Here is a 20,286-nt window from a genome sequence, read left to right as displayed (position 1 = left end):
TGCTGGAACCCACGCCGTAATTTATCCGTATTTTTTTATATCATTTCTCTCTATATATAATCATATAAACATGTAACAATGACAAAGGGATGTTGGAACAATATTTTATTTTTTAGAAAAGATGATGGTGTTAAGTGAGTTGCAATTTCGTCAGAGTGGACAAGAGTGGAATACCACTAGAGTGGACCATCGGCTACAAGAGGATTATTTCATGTCTACGACGCGCCTTAACCTGAGTTTCGCAACCTATCTTGAGATAGAGCTCTAAAATACAACCAAGTTTTGTGCAGCCACTGACAATTCTTGCAGCTTCATCCTGAATCTTGTCAAGATAATCTCTTCTTCTTCTACTACTACTACTTCTTCTTTTTCTTTTTGGCACGATTTGTTTTGCGAGTCGTCAATAAAAATATGAGTCCATAAAAACATTCACATACATCAGCTTTACACTTTATGACCAATTTTAAATTTCTGACTCTTTACAAAACATTTTTACATGTACATTTGTATTTACATTTTCTTCTGTGTACTTTTCTTTTTAGATCATTTGGATATTGCTGTGCTGACAAAGTTCTGGTTTAAAAACTTAAATAGTCGTCCTTTTTACAATAAAGCGAAGTCACACGTGTGCTGTTTTATTTTGGTTAGATTTGGCACGGATTTACATTACAATAATATAAATCCGTGGATTTGGTAATGAGTCTGATCACTTTTATGTCGTTTACGCTCAAATTTTACGTTAAATGGTTGGTCATTTGCTTAATAAAATATCTATATATCGTTCAATCGGAATATAATTAAGTAATGCTCGTGGCATTCTGATAAACTATTACGAGCAACACAGTATATATATAGGTGCATGGTGTTGGATTCCTGGCACATTACGACATTGACTGAAGCGTACCCGTTCTGTCAAAGTTTGAAACAGTGCTACAAGTACGGAGGTAATGGAATAATTTTCGTGTCGTAACGCTTCCCCTTTAGTTTATTTGACTGCACATTTCTAAACAGACATTCGTCTAGGTAGCATTTTATTCGGCCTTTCTAAAGGTATGTGATAAGTCCTAATGGTGGATATTAATTGATAACAACTATGTTTCTGGTTTAATCGTGTTTATTAAGGTTCCATGTTTTTCCGGAAGTCCCCGTATCATATAACATACAACATACATATATACTATGGTGGTCTCACATACATTATAACATTAGTCTATAGGACATCACATCCCTCCTCAAGTTAGATATAAAACATCAGTTTTAAATTGAACAATCAAAATGCTTAAATCATTAAGATATGAATTATGAAAATATTATATTATAGTTATGTAAACTGATATTACTAAACATGATAAACTATTCTTACAATTATTTGATTATGATGGAATACATATAATGAATCTAACTGTAAAATTCATCCTAACTTTTTTCTCTAGAAATGTTCACTCATGGCTGTTAACACATTCCAATCGTTTGTATGTCAGTTTTACTATAGTCTGCAGTATCTAAATATATCCACTACATGAGCAATATCGAACATTTACACTATACAAACATGAATATTTATTTTGTTCTAAATCTGATAATTTGTTTATTTTTCTCTTAAATATTTGTTGTTAAATGCATTGTTATAAATGTCCACACTATATTAGAACTTCAATGTACTTTAAAAATTGTCATTTAAATCATGTTGCCGTATATAAGGTGTCATGTTACTATTGCGCTATTACGTATTAATTTTTCTATTGAGAATCTAATTACATAAAATATATCCATGATGTATACACTTATTAAACTCGCATGGCAGATCGCGTGACCTGCTTGTTCCACTGGGTTTATTATGCCCATTTTCACTGTGGAACCAATAATCTAACTTACAAAATCTTTTAAATATGCGGGCGGACGACTATCTCGTGCTGGCCTTGCCGCATAACTCGTGTTTTGTCTTTCAGCGAGTTCCTCCCCCTGATAGTCCTCAATATCGCTTTCCCCGTGCTGTTTAGGCGTATTCCCCATTAAGTCTGGATCTACTGTTTTCATAACAGATGAGTTCCTGGTGACACAATGTCCTTCATCATTTCGAACACTTATCATTGGTCCCTTTTTGTTTATAACTTTATATGGGACTGGATTATACATTGTACTTGACTTTCTTGGTGTTTCGTTTCTAAGTAAAACTCTGTCTCCGACGTTAATGTTTCGTTCTCGTGCGTTCATTCGCTGGTCCTCGTATTGTTTTGATTTTGCTTTTGATAACTCATCATTTCTTCGTGCTATTTCGTCTGCACGCGTGTCCTCATTTTGGTGTTGATTAATGTCTGGCATACGCGTTACCGGTTCCCTTCCGAACATTAGCCGAAATGGCGTAAATCCAGTTGACACGTGCGGTGTAGCTCTGTACTGGCGGAGAAATCTGAACAGTTCTTGTTTGTAATTCCTTCCCTCCATGAATGCCGATTTAACACTCTTCATCAACGGTTTGTTGAATGCTTCTGCCTGAGCATTAGCCCTTGGCCACCTAGGCGTGATTTTTCTGTGTATAAAACCGTAAAATTTTGCAAAGTCCGCAAATGCCGTACTATTAAATGGCGATCCATTATCTGTTTTAATCACTTTGGGGACACCAAACATTGAAATTATTTTGTCCATAACCGGTATGACCATATTTGCTGAAACACTCTTTACTATTTCCACTATTGGATATCGCGAGTACTCATCTACTGCAACCAATAGGTAATCACCGTTTTCTAGAGGTCCACAAAAATCTGCACTTATATTTTTCCAAGGTCCAGATGGCAAATCTGACATTTTCAGTGGTTCTCGCGGTCTTGGTTCCCTTGAGTTGGCTTGACAGGCTAGACATTTTTGTATTGCTGTTTCAATTTCTGCATTCATGTTCGGAAACCATACCTTTGATCGTATATAGCTTTTAGTTTTAACAATTCCCTGGTGCCCTTCATGTCCCAGTTTTATCGCACGATTTCGGAGTGTTTTCGGTATCACTAATTTGTCATTTCTTAATAAGACCGTGTCATTGTGAACCGTCAATTCATCTTTTACGCTTCTGAGTACCACCAGCTCTTCCATGTCGATTTTAAAATCTGTCACTGTTTTCATTTCATGCCATTTTCCATTCTTTGCGTATTCAATCGCTTTCTGTATAGTTTTATCTTTGACTGATTCTAATTTTACTTCATCTAGTGTCATTGCATTTGGCACTGCCTGTGCGGAAACGAATGCTACATATTCCTCCGCTATATTTCTCTGCTCGTCACATTTCAACGGATGACGAGACATGTAATCAGACGGGTTATCCTTTCCAAGCCTGTATTCATACATTAAATGGTTGTAGACGTAATCCCCATCGTTCAATTCGTAGTGGTGGCTGTTTCTTCTGCCATATTTTCGTCAGTGGCATGTGATCTGTGAAGCACGTGAAAGTTGGAGCACCTCTTAAGTACATCGAATAGTGCTCACACGACCATACTACTGCCAGAGCCTCTCTTTCTGTTTGTGAGTAACGTGATTCTGTCTGTGTCAGTGCACGAGACGCGTACGCGATAATTTTTCCTTCCTGTGTGAGTATCCCAGATATACCGACTGGTGAAGCATCTACTATTAGCTCAATTTCTTTTAATGGACTAAAGTATGTGATAACCGTATCACTACTTAATTCTCTTTTCAGTTTCTCGAACGCGACTTGCTGATCATTTTCCCATGACCAGGGTGTGTCCTTTTTTGTTAAACGCCTCAATGGTTCCGTTATTGTCGCATAATCCTTTATAAATCTCGAGCAATACGATGTCATTCCGAGAAAACTCCTCAATTCAGATACGTTTGTGGGCTGTTGCATGTCTCTCACTGCTCGAACCTTCACTGGATCTGGTGAAATGCCGTCTCCTCTGAATACAACTCCAAAGAATGTGATTTCAAGCTTGTTAAATTCACATTTTTCTCTATTTAATGTCAGCCCGTTACGATGCAATGCATGAAAAACTTGATCAAGTGCCTTGTCGTGATCTTTTTGACTGTTTCCATACACTATTATATCATCCGAAATATTCTTGGCACCAGCTATGTCTTGAATGATAGAACTGATTGTTTTCTGAAACACTTCACTTGCAGAGTTAGTACCGAAATTCAAACGTTTATATCTGTATAAGCCCATGTGTGTAGAGAATGTAGTGATTGATCTCGATTCTTCATCTAATTCCAGCTGATTATATCCAGCTTTTAAATCTAGTTTGCTGAACACTTTTGCACCGTTCATGTCGTGTATAAGTTCATCTATTGTTGGCATTGGATGCCGTTCTCTTTCAATAGCTTTGTTTGCCTCTCTCATGTCTATGCATAATCTTACATCTCCATTTTTCTTCGGTGGGGTGACAATCGGTGACACCCATGGTGTTGATTCATTTTTAACTTCTTCTATGATGTCATTTTCAAGTAGCTTTTCAATTTCCTTTTGAACTTTCTTTCTTAAATGAAATGGCGTACGTCGATTTCTCTGCGCTACAGGTTTTACATCACGGTTTATGTGTAATTTGACTTTTTGTCCTTTTAATTTCCCAATACCGTCATAAATTCCTTGATATTTATCTTCCATATTGGCCGTTATCCCTTGGTTTATTTTTATTATTTCTAATTCACATGATGTTTCACACCCTAATAGAGCTCCATAGTTTCCTTTCACAATATAAAATGGTGTTACTGTGTATTTTCTGTTCTTTTCGACCGTTAAATTCACACAGCCCTTTACGTTTAATGCACTTCCCCCTCCGTATGGAAGTAAATTTGGCAGCCCTTTTGTTTTTATTTTAGTTTTTCCTAAGTAATTATACGTGGTTTCATCTAGTATATTCACACTTGATCCTGTGTCTATTGTAGCCGTAATCGTTTTATCGTTGACTTTTATCTGTGTTTTGGGCGTTTTTGATCCTTTTTGTTTACCGACATTTTTCACTGTGATGTTATAGAGGTACTCTTCTTCCGAATCGAACTGTAGCGAACTGTTGGCGTTATCGCTGACCTCTTTGACATGCTGATATTTCGGCGCTAAACAGCAGCGCGCGAAATGATTAGGTTTCTTGCATACATTGCAGGTTTTACCTGTGGCTGGGGACGGCTTATCTCTGTGCGGGAATTCATAACCACATTTTCTGCAAGTATTGGCTGACGCACCATCACGTGGTCTACTTCGTTGATTCGATTGGTTCTTCGGACCATATTTCCCACGACCTCCAAAATTTGCATACGACCCTCTACTGTTCCCACGGCCATGAGGCATCGGCGCTCGTCCTCGTGTTCTACTATTGAACTTTGAAACCTTGTGTACAGATCTAGAATTTTCTGAATTTTCCATTGCGGATGCTTGCATATCTGATTGTTCAAACACCCATTGTAATAATGTCATCGAGTTTTTTATCTGGTTCACGTAACGCTCTTCTTCTGAGTTGATTTGAGCGGCCATGTTGTATCACTTGTTGTAAAATTTCATTGTCAATGTCTGCGAATGCACAGTTCTTTGCCAAAGTTCTTAACTCAGTCACATATTCATCAATCGTTTGTGCTTCTAATTGCTTGTATGATCTAAAGTTGTAAATTTCAATTTGAACGTTCTTTCTGGGAGCAAAATAGTCGCTAAGTACCTTTTTTGTTGCATCATAAGTCGCTGCGCTGTCCTTTTTCTCTACGTCATAGATGTCGTACACTTTTTCTCCGGCGTAATGTAGTAATAATGCTCTTCTCTGGTCAGCGTTTGATATTTTCATCCCTACAAATAAATTTTCGAGGCGCCCAATCCATTTCTCCCAACGCGTGCCTGCATTGGATTTATCCGTTTCAAGATCAAAACTTGGAAATGCTGGTAAATTGTTCATGGTTAACGTCTTAATCCATCAATTAACACATGAAAAATATATCCAAATATTATATAAGTAATTCCGTTTTGTTTGTTTTTATCCTCGTCGCCAGATGATAAGTCCTAATGGTGGATATTAATTGATAACAACTATGTTTCTGGTTTAATCGTGTTTATTAAGGTTCCATGTTTTTCCGGAAGTCCCCGTATCATATAACATACAACATACATATATACTATGGTGGTCTCACATACATTATAACATTAGTCTATAGGACATCACAGTATGCAGTGCACAGCTTATCATTCTTTCGCACCCATTTTTCACGTGCGTAAAACCTCGCTTGTTATTAAATTTAATTTGTTCAAAGAGATAATTTTATATTTGTTTTTTAAATTATAACAACAACCTCCGAAGTTTAACGATGTTTGGCTAGTTTGTGTTTGATCGTACGGAATTGTAGTTATGCAATATTTGTTTGTATATGAATATTACTACATCTGCCTTCGTTAGGGGTCTCTTCGGGGAGAATCCTGCGTGTATTCATTTTTATTTGATGTATCAAATGAATTATTAGCGTCTTAATAGTAATGGTAAATGTTCTGGAGAGCCCTCAAGTAGTGCCAGTCCTACTGGGGCCGTATCGATTACGTGGGTAATGACATGAGTACACTATTAAGAATGCTACTTAGTTATACTGCTCCCGGAAGTGGTGCCTCTATATTGTCTACTGCGTTCAGGAAGCGAGGAACTGGGTCCTAGAGAAGATGTACGACGAAAGACGGCATGAGAAGACCTCCGTTGCGGCTCTACGATCGGCGACGTTCCAGACGAACTAAGTCCTCCGTTGCAGGCTCTACGACCAGAGGTCGATATTATGTGACATATGGGAAACCGGCGCCCAGTATAAACAAAACTAAAAACACACACTTGTTTGTTAGTTTGGTACTGCACCGTCTAGGTCTAAGTCCTCCGTTGCAGGCTCTACAACCAGCGACGTAACAGAGGTCGATATTATGGGACATATGGGAAACAGGCGCCCAGTATAAACAAAACTAAAAACACACACTTGTTTGTTAGTTTGGTACTGCACCGTCTAGGTCAGTACAACAAGGATCAAGCCTTGACTTTTTATAAAGACTTCGGTCTTAAAGAAAAACACTTCCAAGTGTTAATATAATTCGACTGCTATCAATTAATAATTTCATAGAGCTGTACTAATCTCAAATAGGAATCTTAACTTAGAAATTATTTGATAAACTGTTCATTCATAAACATAATACATTCATAATTGAGACTTGATTAAAAGATTATTGTTTATCTAAATTAACTTGGTTGGTATTTTATCCCAACATCAAACCCATAGAATACATGTACCTTATTACGGCCAAATTGTGATCGCTATATGTCCGAACAATTCTTACTAAAAACTGCCACCATCAGAGAGGAATACACATAGTCTGTTATCATACTACCTCAGCGTATATCTAATATACTGATATTTAAACAATCAATCTGTAGTATTATATCTTTCACTATATAGAATTATTTGATAGGCAGATAACATTATTATCTTCACATTATATCAGGGTAAAAGATCACATTAACAAGTATGTTCCAAACAAATTTATGAAAAATGGTATTTTCACAAAATTGATCGTAATTCCGTCTTAGGAATGACAGCCGCCCACGAACAATTTAATCTACATTGTAGGGGAAACGTATTTTCGTGCCATCCACGTTTAAGTGTATTAAAACTTGAAACTTTAAATTCATTCCACAGAATAAAGGAATCACAAAACATTTCTGAACATGCTAAGAAGAACAAATCAATATGACCAAAGGTACTACACGTCTAACAAAAACATTCCTAAATTTGAATTTGAAATTACCACGTAGAAAATCTAGCTTGTGCTAATTCCAACAATCAAAACCCGCCAAACGAAAAACTCTAAAACTATAAAGATGATGAAACGTTTAGTACTTAAAATTCTGTGCACCAAGCGCCGTCGCCGGCGACTTTGATTTTTGTTTAACTTATGTTTAATAGTTCTGCTCAGTGGTCTTTGGATTGAAATATTTAAAAATATGTTTTAATTCCTCGATTATTTATATATAAGCGATTTATATGAGATGTATTTGTTAACTTTATTATACATCTTTATATTTAATTTGTAAAAACAATGTCTTAAATGAACTCTGCTGTTGATCTTTGTTTTGTTAACAAGCATTTTATTGTTGTCTGGTCTTGCTGTTGATCTTTGTCATGTAAACAAGAATTTTACTGTTTTGTTTGGTCTTGTTGTTGATTTTTGCCATGTTAACAAGCATTTTATTCTTTGTCTAGTCGTGTGGTTAATATTTGCCATGTTAACAAGCATTTTATTTTTTGTCTTGTCGTGTTGTTAATATTTGTCATGTCAACAAGCATTTTATTGTTTGTTTGGTGTTGTTGCTTATCTTTGTCATGTAAACAAGCATTTATTTTTTGACTGGTCTTGTTGTTGATCTTTGTCACGTAAACAAGCATTTTATTTTTTGACAGGTCTTCTGGTTGATCTTTGTCATGTTAACAATAATTTTATTTTTTGACTGCTCTTGGCGTTGACAATTGTATTGTTAAGATGTGTTATTTTTTGTCTGGTCTTGTTGTTGATCTTTGTCATGTTAACAAGCATTTTATTTTTTGACTGCTCTTGTTGTTGATCTTTGTCATGTAAACAAGCATTTATTTTTTGACTGGTCTTGTTGTTGATCTTTGTCATGTTAACAAGCATTTTATTTTATGACTGGTATTCTGGTTGATCTTTGTCATGTCAACAAGCATTTTATTGTTTGTTGGTCTTGTTGTTAATATTTGTCATGTCAACAAGCATTTTATTGTTTGTTTGGTCTTGTTGCTGATCTTTGTCATGTAAACAAGCATTTATTTTTGACTGGTCTTGTTGTTGATCTTTGTCATGTTAACAAGCATTTTATTTTTGACTGGTCTTCTGGTTGATCTTTGTCATGTTAACAAGCATTTTATTGTTTGTTTGGTCTTGTTGTTAATATTTGTCATGTCAACAAGCATTTTATTTTTTGACTGGTCTTTTTGTTGATCTTTGTCATGTCAACAAGCATTTATTTTTTGACTGCTATTGTCGTTGACAATTGTCATGTTAAGAAGTATTATTTTTTGTCTGGTCTTGTTGTTGATCTTTGTCATGTTAACAAGCATTTTATTTTTTGACTGCTGTTGTTGTTGATCTTTGTCATGTAAACAAGCATTTATTTTTTGACTGGTCTTGTTGTTGATCTTTGTCATGTTAACAAGCATTTTATTTTTTGACTGGTATTCTGGTTGATCTTTGTCATGTCAACAAGCATTTTATTGTTTGTTTGGTCTTGTTGTTAATATTTGTCAAGTCAACAAGCATTTTATTGTTTGTTTGGTCTTGTTGCTGATCTTTGTCAGGGGAATGATCAGATGAAGGTCAAAAAATGACCAGATTTAGGGCAGAAAAGGGTTAATATTTAGGTCGGAAAATGGTCAGATTGAGGTTGGAAAATGGTTAGAAACTGGTTAGATTTAGGTCGGAAAATGGTCAGATTGAGGTCGGAAAATGGTCAGATTGAGGTCGGAAAATGGTTAGATAATGGTCAGATTTTCGTCAGAAGAAGGTTAAATAATGGTTAGATTATTACGTCAAAAAAAACTTCCAAATCCAACCGTTTTTCCGACCGTCATCCGACGTCACAACCTGACTTAAATCTGACGTCAGTGTGACGTCTTGTGTTTGCTGGGATTGTCTTGTTTTTCTCCTAATGTTTTTGATCTTTGCCATGTTTAAATATATTTTTGTAGATGGCATACAATGAAGAAATTCAGAAAACTAAAGACAATCACAAATATCAACACAATTAATATTCTGGCAAGATATCTGTATTATGCGTTTAAAAAATGACATATACTCCAGAGTTTAGCCTTTTAGTAGCCATAAACACTCTTTTTCCTTTATGTCCACTGGTAAAAAGGAGATAACTACGACAGCATACACGCTTTGTACATACGACGTTTATGTCATCTTAGAAATATTAATAATTGCCGTTTAATTAATAGATAATGATATAATGCAAAGTTGACAAATATATTTCTCTTTTTTTTGTTTAAATACATTTGTTTTTACATGTAAAAGTATTGTTATGCAAACTCTGTTAGATATGTCGTAGCCTTTGTTTATACTTATTAACAATACTTCTCGGCTAACTAACTGTAACTTATAACACTTTTCACCACACAGTATCTGAATTGTATGACTATAAATTGTATGTATACAATTTTATGTTGAATAAAGTTATGTTATTTACTACTGAGGCATTGCAACATACAAAATACTTTTAATAGAATGTTGTTTATATAATACTTAACAAACGATATGATAGTTTTATTTAATACAAATGTATTGACTATGCGAAGCCCTTGTTATTATTCTGGTTATTAAATCTACCCTTTTGTGTAGTGATGTACTGATCAATTTTGACTTTCGCCTCTTCGAATTGATTATAAGTGTAAATTTCTGTCATTTCAGTTAAATGATTAAATGTTAAATTTCTTTATAATCATCTGTAAATCACATGATGTAAATGACAAGACTAATTGTATGCTAACAGATTTTAACTGCGCATATAATTGCGTTGTTTTATATGTCATGTCATCGCGTTATTTAAATGTTGTTGTGACCTGCGTAGGAAGTGTTTATCGGTTTCTTGGAAGTACAGAGATATGAACGAGTAACATAGATTTGCTATCCCTATATTCCTGACCTGAAAATTGGACAACACGTGTTGTTAACTTGAAAATGCATAGCGAGTACAGATGAATACATAACATCTTAATGAGAACTGACTAAGAAGATAGCAAAAGTTATGAACCAAAATGATATGCTTGGCTGTTCATGTGTACTAGGTGTTTGTTTTTGAGATTTCCTGAATTCACAATTATTTATTGTGATAAACAATAACATGTAAAACATAATTCAGAAGTAGAAACAAGATTTTATACACACATATAAATTACCTACCTCGCTCTTAGCCCCATCATGTTCCTATAAACGAGACAGCGTAAATAAAATAAATCCCCGCCAAGTCAAATTCTAAAAGTTGTTATGGTTACAAAAGGTGAAATAAGTAAAACACCGAAATGCTCATGTAGAAACATAAAAAAGAAAACCCAATGACCATAACAAAAGTACTCAATGTCTTAATTAAAGAAAGACGGCGCAACAAGAAGATCACCCACAAGGGCCCGTCGAAGCAAGGCAGAAGACAAACATTAAAGCAATTCAGTCCCAGGGGATTTAAGAATTGTCCATCATAGAGTCTCCCACTTGGTCCGTCAGATGTAAACAAAAGAGAAGAGCTTAGCGAACAACTGTAAAGAGTTGAAAACTAAGCATGCGGTATGTCTTAAAATACTAGGGTCATAACCCCTTTTAATAAAACGTTTAATAATTTTAGTAAAGACAATAGAAAAAATGCAATGACCCAAGATCTTACGAAGTTTGTAAATAACATCCCTGTAAAAATCAGGCTGGCTAATCCCTTGTCGCAGATGTGTTTTTAGATCACTATTAAATATTGAAATTAAATCAAAGCTACGATTGTAAAATTTTGTATAATATTTACGTAAACTATAATATCGGTAGCCCTGTTTGAGTAGCTTACTTATAATGAAAATATTACGCTCGTTAAAATCCTTTACGTTGCTACAAGCTCTAGCGAATCTAATTAACTGAGATATATAAACACCGTTATATGCTGCATGCGGTACGTCTCCATCCAAATGTTGATAATTTATTATACCAAAATCAAAGTCATCTCTTTTATCATAGATTTTCTTGTGAATAGAATTGTTTTTTGTGTATTATGAAGATCCGTCTCTTTCATAGCAATATAAAAACAAATCTGCGACCAGGGTTGCACAATTGGTACCCATAGCAATTCCTATGATTTTTTTAAATAGGGTTTTACCAAACCTGACATAAATATTGTCTAAAAGAAAAGAGAGTGGTCTACAAACTTCGTCACAGGTCCAAATAGTATACAGTTTTATAAAACAGTTTGTAAAGAAGGCTTTTTGAGAGTAACATGCAAGAAATGCAACTTTTCCTGTGCAAAGGTTTTGTAGTTTGCAAATGCGGAATTTCGCAATCTCAACTACCCTTTTAATAAATTTAATAAAAATTCAATACAAAATGTTAATTCAAACAGTATTTATAATGTGAATAGACGATAATTGGCCGATTATACAAAAATAGCACACTTATAAAGCGCTGGGAAAGCATTCAAAGTGTGACATCCCATGGGATATTCCATTCTTCCATTGTGTCCAGTTGGACTAAAACTCTACTTGAAAATCCGTGGGAGGAAGATGTCGGGCATTAAGGACAGTTTCGATTATTCCCGCCTATTGCGCAATCCCTAGTGATTGTTGCTATGCCTCACAAGCCAGCATCCAAATATCAACAAGAACCGACTCGCTAAAACATGAACCCGATAATATATCGATTAGTTTTCTTCCTAATCATAGAAGTTTTACGGACAAGATTATTAAAAGAGGTTTCAAACTACAATCTCCAAGGCTATATCCACCAAATTAATTAGGTAAAGGTTGTTGCTCGGTGTTGGAGGTCGATGAGAAAAAGCGTGAAGCTGCACACTCTACACATTGAAATACTTAAAGATACTTTATTTAGATTAACAAACCACTCTTCCCACGTTATTGGTCTAGTGAAAACATTTCAAGGACTGAAACTACACAACTTCAGTAATGTACCTGACTAGTTGAGTCGTACAAGTGTGCCCCAACAATGGCATGTTCCAAGAGGGGAGAAGGTAGAGCCTGTCCCACTTAACCATGTTGTGATGGCCAAAGCTTATGAGACAAGGCAGAGAAAACCAGTTTTGTGCCAAGTTGACACTCAGTAGAAGTAAGATTTTAAACAAAGTACAAAAAATAACTACACATATGTATTAAAAATTTCCTTCTTTATTTATCTTATATAACTATAACAGAAATAATTCAGGCATTTTACTTACAGTCATTTTAAAAAAAATTGTCAAATACTCAACATGTAAAAAATTTGTAAAAAATGTTTTAATTTATGAAACCTTTCTCATAAATTTACAGGCTTCCAGAGGTTACCAGCAATGATATAGAGCAGTTAAAAGGGGCCAAAGGCAATCCTCTTGAATACCTTTTCTCATCAAAGAGGCCATTATTTTCAACAAATCTTGGTCAAGTTCATCCTTGTTCATTTCTGTCAAATCAGGTAATATATTTGTAGATACTATATTTTAAACATAAAGGTAATATACTAATACATAAGGTTTAATTGACGATATTCTATGATCATTCTTGTTTTAATAATGATGTAGAAATTTTATGAGACAACAATTTATATGTCTTAACTTTAGCTATTACTCTTTCAACACTAACTCTGTGTTTGGCAATTTTTTTTTTTTGTTAAATAAGTATCAGAGGAAGGCATCTGTGATGAACAAGAAGAACTAGCCAGACTTACACCAAATCAACTGTTATATGATCCTGATGAATTTAAGAAATCTTCAAACGATAACCTAGTACACATGAACATCCAAGCTTATTATTTTGGTTTATATGTTGTGCTGTCTTCTTATTTAAAATACGTTCATATAAAGACTAGTGTAGAACAGTTTGTGACTTTTATTGCAATGACACTTTTCATGTTCTCACCTATCACTCCATTCATTTTCAAGCTCACAACATATGTTTTGCTCTACCTTAACTGATCTTTGCTCTATCTGTGTTACCTCTACCTAGCCTGAAAATAATAAAAACTTTAGAGAAACGTATGTTTGAGATAAGCTCATTTGGGATAATAAACCAGAAAAGATAAAAAGGGATACATTGAAGAATAAATATGAAAATGAGGGGGAAAAATGATTGATTTGAGAAAAAATATATATTATTCATAAAAGCAAGCTGGGTAAAAAAAATAGATGAATGATGACTCGACATCTTTATGTAAATCGATATACTTATCTCATTTAGACAATTATGGAGGCAAGTTACTTTTTGAATGGGAATTAAATGACAAAGCTACACAAAGCAATTTTAAAAGTTATCCTTTTTAAAAGATATATAATTTCATCCTGGAACCAAATAAAAGTTATACCAAAACATAAACCGAAATAAAGATAATATGAAATAATATGGAACTAACATTAAAAAAAGCATTCTTCTATAATTATTAGTATGAAAATGGTATTGTTTATTTAATTTTACCCATGAAATATGGTGCTATATCAGTCAAATATATTTCATATTTTTTAAAAATAAATATGAAATATAAATATGAAAGTGGGCGGAGTCAAAACTCATATTTATTTAAGGGGACTTCTTTCGCCATTTTGTTTGAAAAATCTAAAAAATTCAAAACAAATTTTTGTTGAATTTTGTTTTGAAAACTATCTAGAATGATAGCAGGGATAGAAAATGGTCTAACTAAGAAAATAAATTCGAACACCAATATCTTTAATTCAGTCATTAACGCTGTACAGACGTTTTAAAAGTTGTTTACGTGACGTCACAATGTAGTGCAAAACAATACAATTATTATATTACTGCGCGCTGTACAATTGCAGTTGCGTAGAAAGCAAGGGGGTTCGTAATCATTTTTCTTTGATATTGAAATTAAATAAAAAGGTTATTTTTTCGTTTTCGTGAAATATGGTATATATTTTCACTCAACATGATAAAATGCCACATATTTTCACTCGCCGTCCCGGCTCGTGAAAATATGTGGCATTTTATCATGTTTCGTTAAAATATATTCCATATTTTACTCAAACGAAAAAATATCCTCTTAATATTTGGAACATCTGTTTGACTTTAGAATTAATCAATTCTACACTTTTCAAATTTTTGAAACAATTTTCAAATTTCTGGTGTAGTTTACCTTAAATATTAGACTTTAATAAGAAATATACATCCTGATGTCATTACGTGTATCAATCTAGACAACGTCAATAGAATATTATTTTTTTAAAGAAAAATTGTTAGTATATAAATTAACTTGAAAAATATCTCACTTAATTACAAACACAGATACACATAAAGATGCAAAAAAATATTTTGGTGGCAAAATATAACATAGTTGCAAAATAGGAAACGTACGCGACACCGCAATTTAAAGATCCCGTATGTTTTGTGATTGATATTGTTACTGAGTGTATACCACACTTGCAAAAAATTATATATGTATATAATTATGCAAATAAAACAATTTTTCCAACACCGAGGAATATGTAAAATGTGTTTTGCAAATATTTGTGCACATGGTATGTAATCATTAAATTACATGCATTCAGTAAAATCTTTATACATAATGCTTATTGGAACTTACAATATTGACAAATCTTAATTTGAGCATTATATTTATGAAATAAAACCATGAAAAAATTGTGTCACAGGATCTTTAACTTATGTTTACATTATTTTCGGAGCAGACTATGCATTGTAAAATGTATTGCATTTAAACGCGATAAACTTGAAAGTCATTTTCAAAAATGAAATATTTTCCCAGATACATATATTTAACATATGAAAAATGTTTTTTTACATGAAAAATAAAATAATTATGTTTAAAAATAGTCAAAACTATAGATATATTATTTGTTTTGTTCTTTTGTATCCAATTTTCACTCTGTTTACTTTTCCTTTCTGTTTTTGTTATTATATTAGTTTACACTGTTACGAGAACTGTATTACTGATGGTAATCGAAAAATATGTGTGCTGTTTATGTGTGCGTTATGTTCGAAATATGTATACATTGTAGTTAATATTGTTGGAAATGTGAGTATGGGTGCGGATGTGTGTGCGTACGTGTGTTTTTGTGTAAAAAAACCCAAACAACTCCTAGTGACCATGTTTTTGTATTACTTGCACTGTAGTTTCATAATAATATTATATTTAATAATATATTTTGTACATTTTATTACTGTATGATCACAGAGAAAATAATAAATTCAGGAGTATACTGATAACAAAATCTATGATACTCATTCATATCTCTGTACTTCCAATCAAAATCGAAGTGTACTTCCAAGTAAACCAAAAGCGAGGTTTTACTCACGCATAAAATGACTGCAAAAGCATGGTCAGCTGTGTACTTCACACTTTAGACCGTACGTTGAATTAAGTATGATGATAAACTCACATCATCCTCATTAAAAATAACATTTGTGAATAAACATTGGTTCATTAAAGAAATTAAGAAAAAGAAAAATTAAACAGGGTGCGGATTTTACACTATCAAATCAATGTAGAATATGTTCTCGGAGTATAACATGATTGCTTGTGCTGATAGTTTTATTTATTTATTTATGTGGTGGATGTCAGAATGCTAAAACTCTCACTGCGTTGAAATTTCAGTTTCTATATTTTAATGCTAAATACTTGATTTCTAAAATACATATTTGCCCAAAATGTGTCACGGAATATGAAAACTACACATCAAGCTTCCGAAAGTTTTGTGAATTCATCATGGTGCCTGAAGACAGCATGTATCATAAATAACAATGTAAAAGGCAAATTATTTCAGTGTATTTTATAATTATTATTTAATTTTTTTTTTAATTTTTTTTGATAAAGCGGTGACAGTCCTTTACATACCAGAGATCGTAAGGGACATTGCTCTTTCCATTACCTTTCACAACCAGAGTCTTTAATCTCCATTGTATTTGTATTCTCGTCCATCCTTTCCCAGTATACTTTTACTCACAACATCAATTGTCAAGTGTTGTGAGCAACTGTAAAACTTTTTAAACCTTTTTATTCATGCATTGTTATATTTTCATATCCTTCCAGACCATTGATTACAACAAGTTCAATGTTGAATGGTGTTGTGACCGGTGCTTTGGGCATTTGGGATGTCTATTTAATCGAACTGTTAAAAAAACTGTATATTGCAAATGGAAATAAATCCATTAAACAAAATTATCATTATGAGAGACCGGCCTGATTTTATAAAGTATCATAAGCAAATCATCACGGTTAACGGTACTTTAAATAACTTATATAAGATTGCATAAATAGTTTATGACGACAAAAAAAAGAAGATAAGGGTGAGGCGAAATGTTATTGGTCTAATGGTTATTTGTCTGTCATCGATGAGTCACTTAGAAACAATATGAGGGGTTTATTGTCAGTCACTTGTGAGAAATCGGCCATTACTGCTCAGTTCGCTACGTAAGGTATACTAACTGTCTCAATATGACCAAAATGCCTTCAAATCGGCGAAAATCCTTCTACTTACAGTAAGGCGTTTAATGCGATTTTGAGGTAAATTTTGCCATTCTTCGTGCAGAGTTTGTTCCTGTACAGGTGGTTAGTACCATTGCTAAATACAATTTAAAATTTCAGTTGTAGTCATGTCACAATTTAGGCAAAAATGCTGGGTGTAAGGAAACGGGTTGAGGCTATCATCCGCGCACGTGGCGGCTACGCACGTTATTTATTTTTTTTAACGTCATTTAGGTTACATAATCCTCAACATTTACAAAAAATATCAACCAGTAAATGTTTTGTAAACGCTCCAACACCATATTTACAACACTTACATTTTATGTAAAATCAACACATTTGCTTATGCTTCAATAATTTGGTTAAGAATGAATTAAACTCATAAATATACTGGTTTATGATTACTAAATTGGTATCGCTTCTTGTCAAATTACTATTTCTTAGCTCAATTAAGCCGTCATCTCACGACAGTTCTTTCAATCACAACCAATTTTAAATTTCTGGGGTGTGCTTAACTTATTTCCAGGTGTTTTGCCATTAATCTAAGTTGTGTAAACATAGTTTAAGCGATCAATTTGAAAACAAGTACAAATATTGATGCAATGCAGCAATTGAGAAGCTAAGCGCAAAAAAGGCGCTCATCACAGATACCTGACCAAATCATTCCTGCACACAACCCATTTTCTATTTAAATTAAGTACCAGTGTACATTTTTAAGGTCATCCAAGCAAGAAATGCAGCAAGTGACGATGAACTAGTAGGCATCTGATGACCAGATATTCTTATTAACGTTTCAATGGCTAATTGGATTTTAACAGACTTGCGGATGAGAGACATTGTTCATCATGAACTTTGGTAGGCTTGCTAGAGATAAGAATATTAAATGTATTTTCTTTAGAACATACAAACAGTTATCAAAATTAACAAAGTCTGTTTTCTATTATTATGATTGTAACAATAGACAAACAGAATATAAAAATAGCAATAAAAGGGACTAATATAATATTTCATGCATGTTTTCATGTCAGATTAAGTAAAATGGTTTCTTTTAATACCTAGGAGTTCAGATACAATAGCTATATTCTAAGTTTCAGATTAATACTGTTCATGCGAGTCAAAGATATAAAAGCTTTGTGAAGAGTGCAATTTATGGTTGAATATGTTTGCATATCATTTCCTGCAAAACTCTCCAGTCCATAGCGCAAAACAAATGACCGTAAATAGATTTGGCCTTTCACAGTGTTAAGGTCATATCTATTCATAACTTTCATGTACAACAATAAAAACATACATAACCCACTGTGTACTTCAAAATAATTAGTAATTTCCTGTAGAAGATACAAATCAAAGAAATAAATTACCAAATTTAAAGTTTATTTTTTATGTTGTCTTTTTATTTTGCTTTCATGTATGAAATTTGTTCCCGTTTTCATCCATTAATATGACATACTGCGAATCACCGAAAGGTAAGCCAATATATGGCTTTACATAGTAGAATCGGAAGGAATTCTTGCTTCCAAATATATTCTTAGCTGTAAATCGAAGGGATTAATTGGTAAAAATCGGGTCCATGGAAAAACAAAATAGTCAACAAAAATAGCTCCGCGCCCAATTAGTTTTTTATGTGTGTATTTTATTTTTGTCATATCACAAATTATCAACCAATATGTGTTGTTCTGTTTTTGACCTTTGTCATACAAAGAAATTGTAACATTAAATTGATAGAGGAGTATAACTCTTCAGTATTTTTCTTATTCTGTCAAGCTCAGAAATATATATCGAGAGGGGACACCGAACACTGGCTGGACCTATTTAAGTTCTAAAGAAATAAGTCACAAAATGAATTGCCTCTTAAACTTCTTTGAATTAACATCCATAAAAACGACAATGTACCGAAACTGAATTGCAAAAAAGGAGAAATAAAACTATGATTAACACGATAATGTTCATAAAGCTTCATCAAACATCTTTGAAATAGTAATATTAATAATTAAACATTTTCAATAGTGTTATAATATCTTTCACTTATCTGTCATTTAATAAATGTTCATCTATGGGATAATAATTTGAACATCACACCGTCTATTACAGCAGTTTAGTTTTTACAATATACCTACGCATGTTGATTATATTTTTCCGTGGCCCTGAAAATTCTTGACCTAAGTCAGAAAATTGACTGAATTATTTTTTGTATGTATTAAACACCAAGTAAACAACATATGCTGCACTGTTGAGGTCAGGATGACAAAACTTTTAAAAATCAAGTGATGAATCTGAAACGTTCTCAAATCAAGACATAATTTATAACGCAGTTAGATACGTATTGATTATAATGTATATTAACTAGCATACAATAGGGAAAAATATATAAAAATATATGTTTGTCATTTAAATCACGCTGCTCTTAGATGATAACGAAACTGAAATAAAGGAAATTTCTATAACTGTCAATTTAAAGATGAATAATTTAGATAACTAGGCAGGGCTCAACATCAAACCATTGCACAAAAGGGTAGATTTAATAACCAGAATAATGATATCGGCTTAGCGAAGTAAATACATGGGTTGATCTCATAACAGATACTCGAACCTCAACTTGAATTAAAAACCATGTTCATTTGTCCTTGATTTTAACTCTATTCTGAATAAATATTTATGTATGTAAGAAAGCCCTGTTGTTTGTATATGCTTTAAATGCATTGTAATTAATTGATCAATCGGTCTATGATCTTTTTTATAATATTTGTATTGTTGTTTTTAGTACATGTACCAGTAGTTTCTTGCCCATGCTGGTCATTTCATCTGGCATGGGGTGCTAGATAAGTTTCGTGCTATACAATGACATGCGTAGGATGACGTAAATCAACCGTTATAAATGAAGTTGTTATTTCATACGCTAATTGTACTTTCATATGAAAATTGTTAGGTTGTAATGACATAAAATTGTTTATTCTGGTTAATAAAGATATTTGACATATGACAGATATTATTAATGTAAGAGGTCACTATGTCCCGATGGGTGGGTTTCCGAAGGACGGATGTTCTTATCTAACAGATATTATTTTGTTATGGAAAAACGATATACATTAATTTGAAAAAAA

At 33.2% G+C, this 20,286-nt stretch overlaps 2 protein-coding genes across 2 annotated transcripts; both read right to left on the bottom strand.

The window, feature by feature from the left end:
• Positions 1-1,866: 1,866 nt before the first annotated feature.
• On the bottom strand, positions 1,867-3,294 carry LOC132731850 (uncharacterized protein K02A2.6-like). The gene has a single exon (XM_060718133.1). It carries the CDS (start codon positions 3,292-3,294, stop codon positions 1,867-1,869), a length of 1,428 nt encoding a protein of 475 aa, XP_060574116.1.
• Positions 3,295-5,384: 2,090 nt separating this feature from the next.
• Positions 5,385-5,876, bottom strand: LOC132731849 (uncharacterized). The gene has a single exon (XM_060718132.1). It carries the CDS (start codon positions 5,874-5,876, stop codon positions 5,385-5,387), a length of 492 nt encoding a protein of 163 aa, XP_060574115.1.
• Positions 5,877-20,286: the final 14,410 nt, after the last annotated feature.

This window comes from Ruditapes philippinarum, unplaced genomic scaffold, assembly GCF_026571515.1.
Source record: "Ruditapes philippinarum isolate M1 unplaced genomic scaffold, ASM2657151v2 ctg4888_1_1_1_1, whole genome shotgun sequence".
Taxonomy (NCBI): Eukaryota; Metazoa; Mollusca; class Bivalvia; order Venerida; family Veneridae; genus Ruditapes; species Ruditapes philippinarum.
Note: the sequence above shows the minus strand (reverse complement) of the source record. Positions and strands in the feature narration are given on the sequence as shown.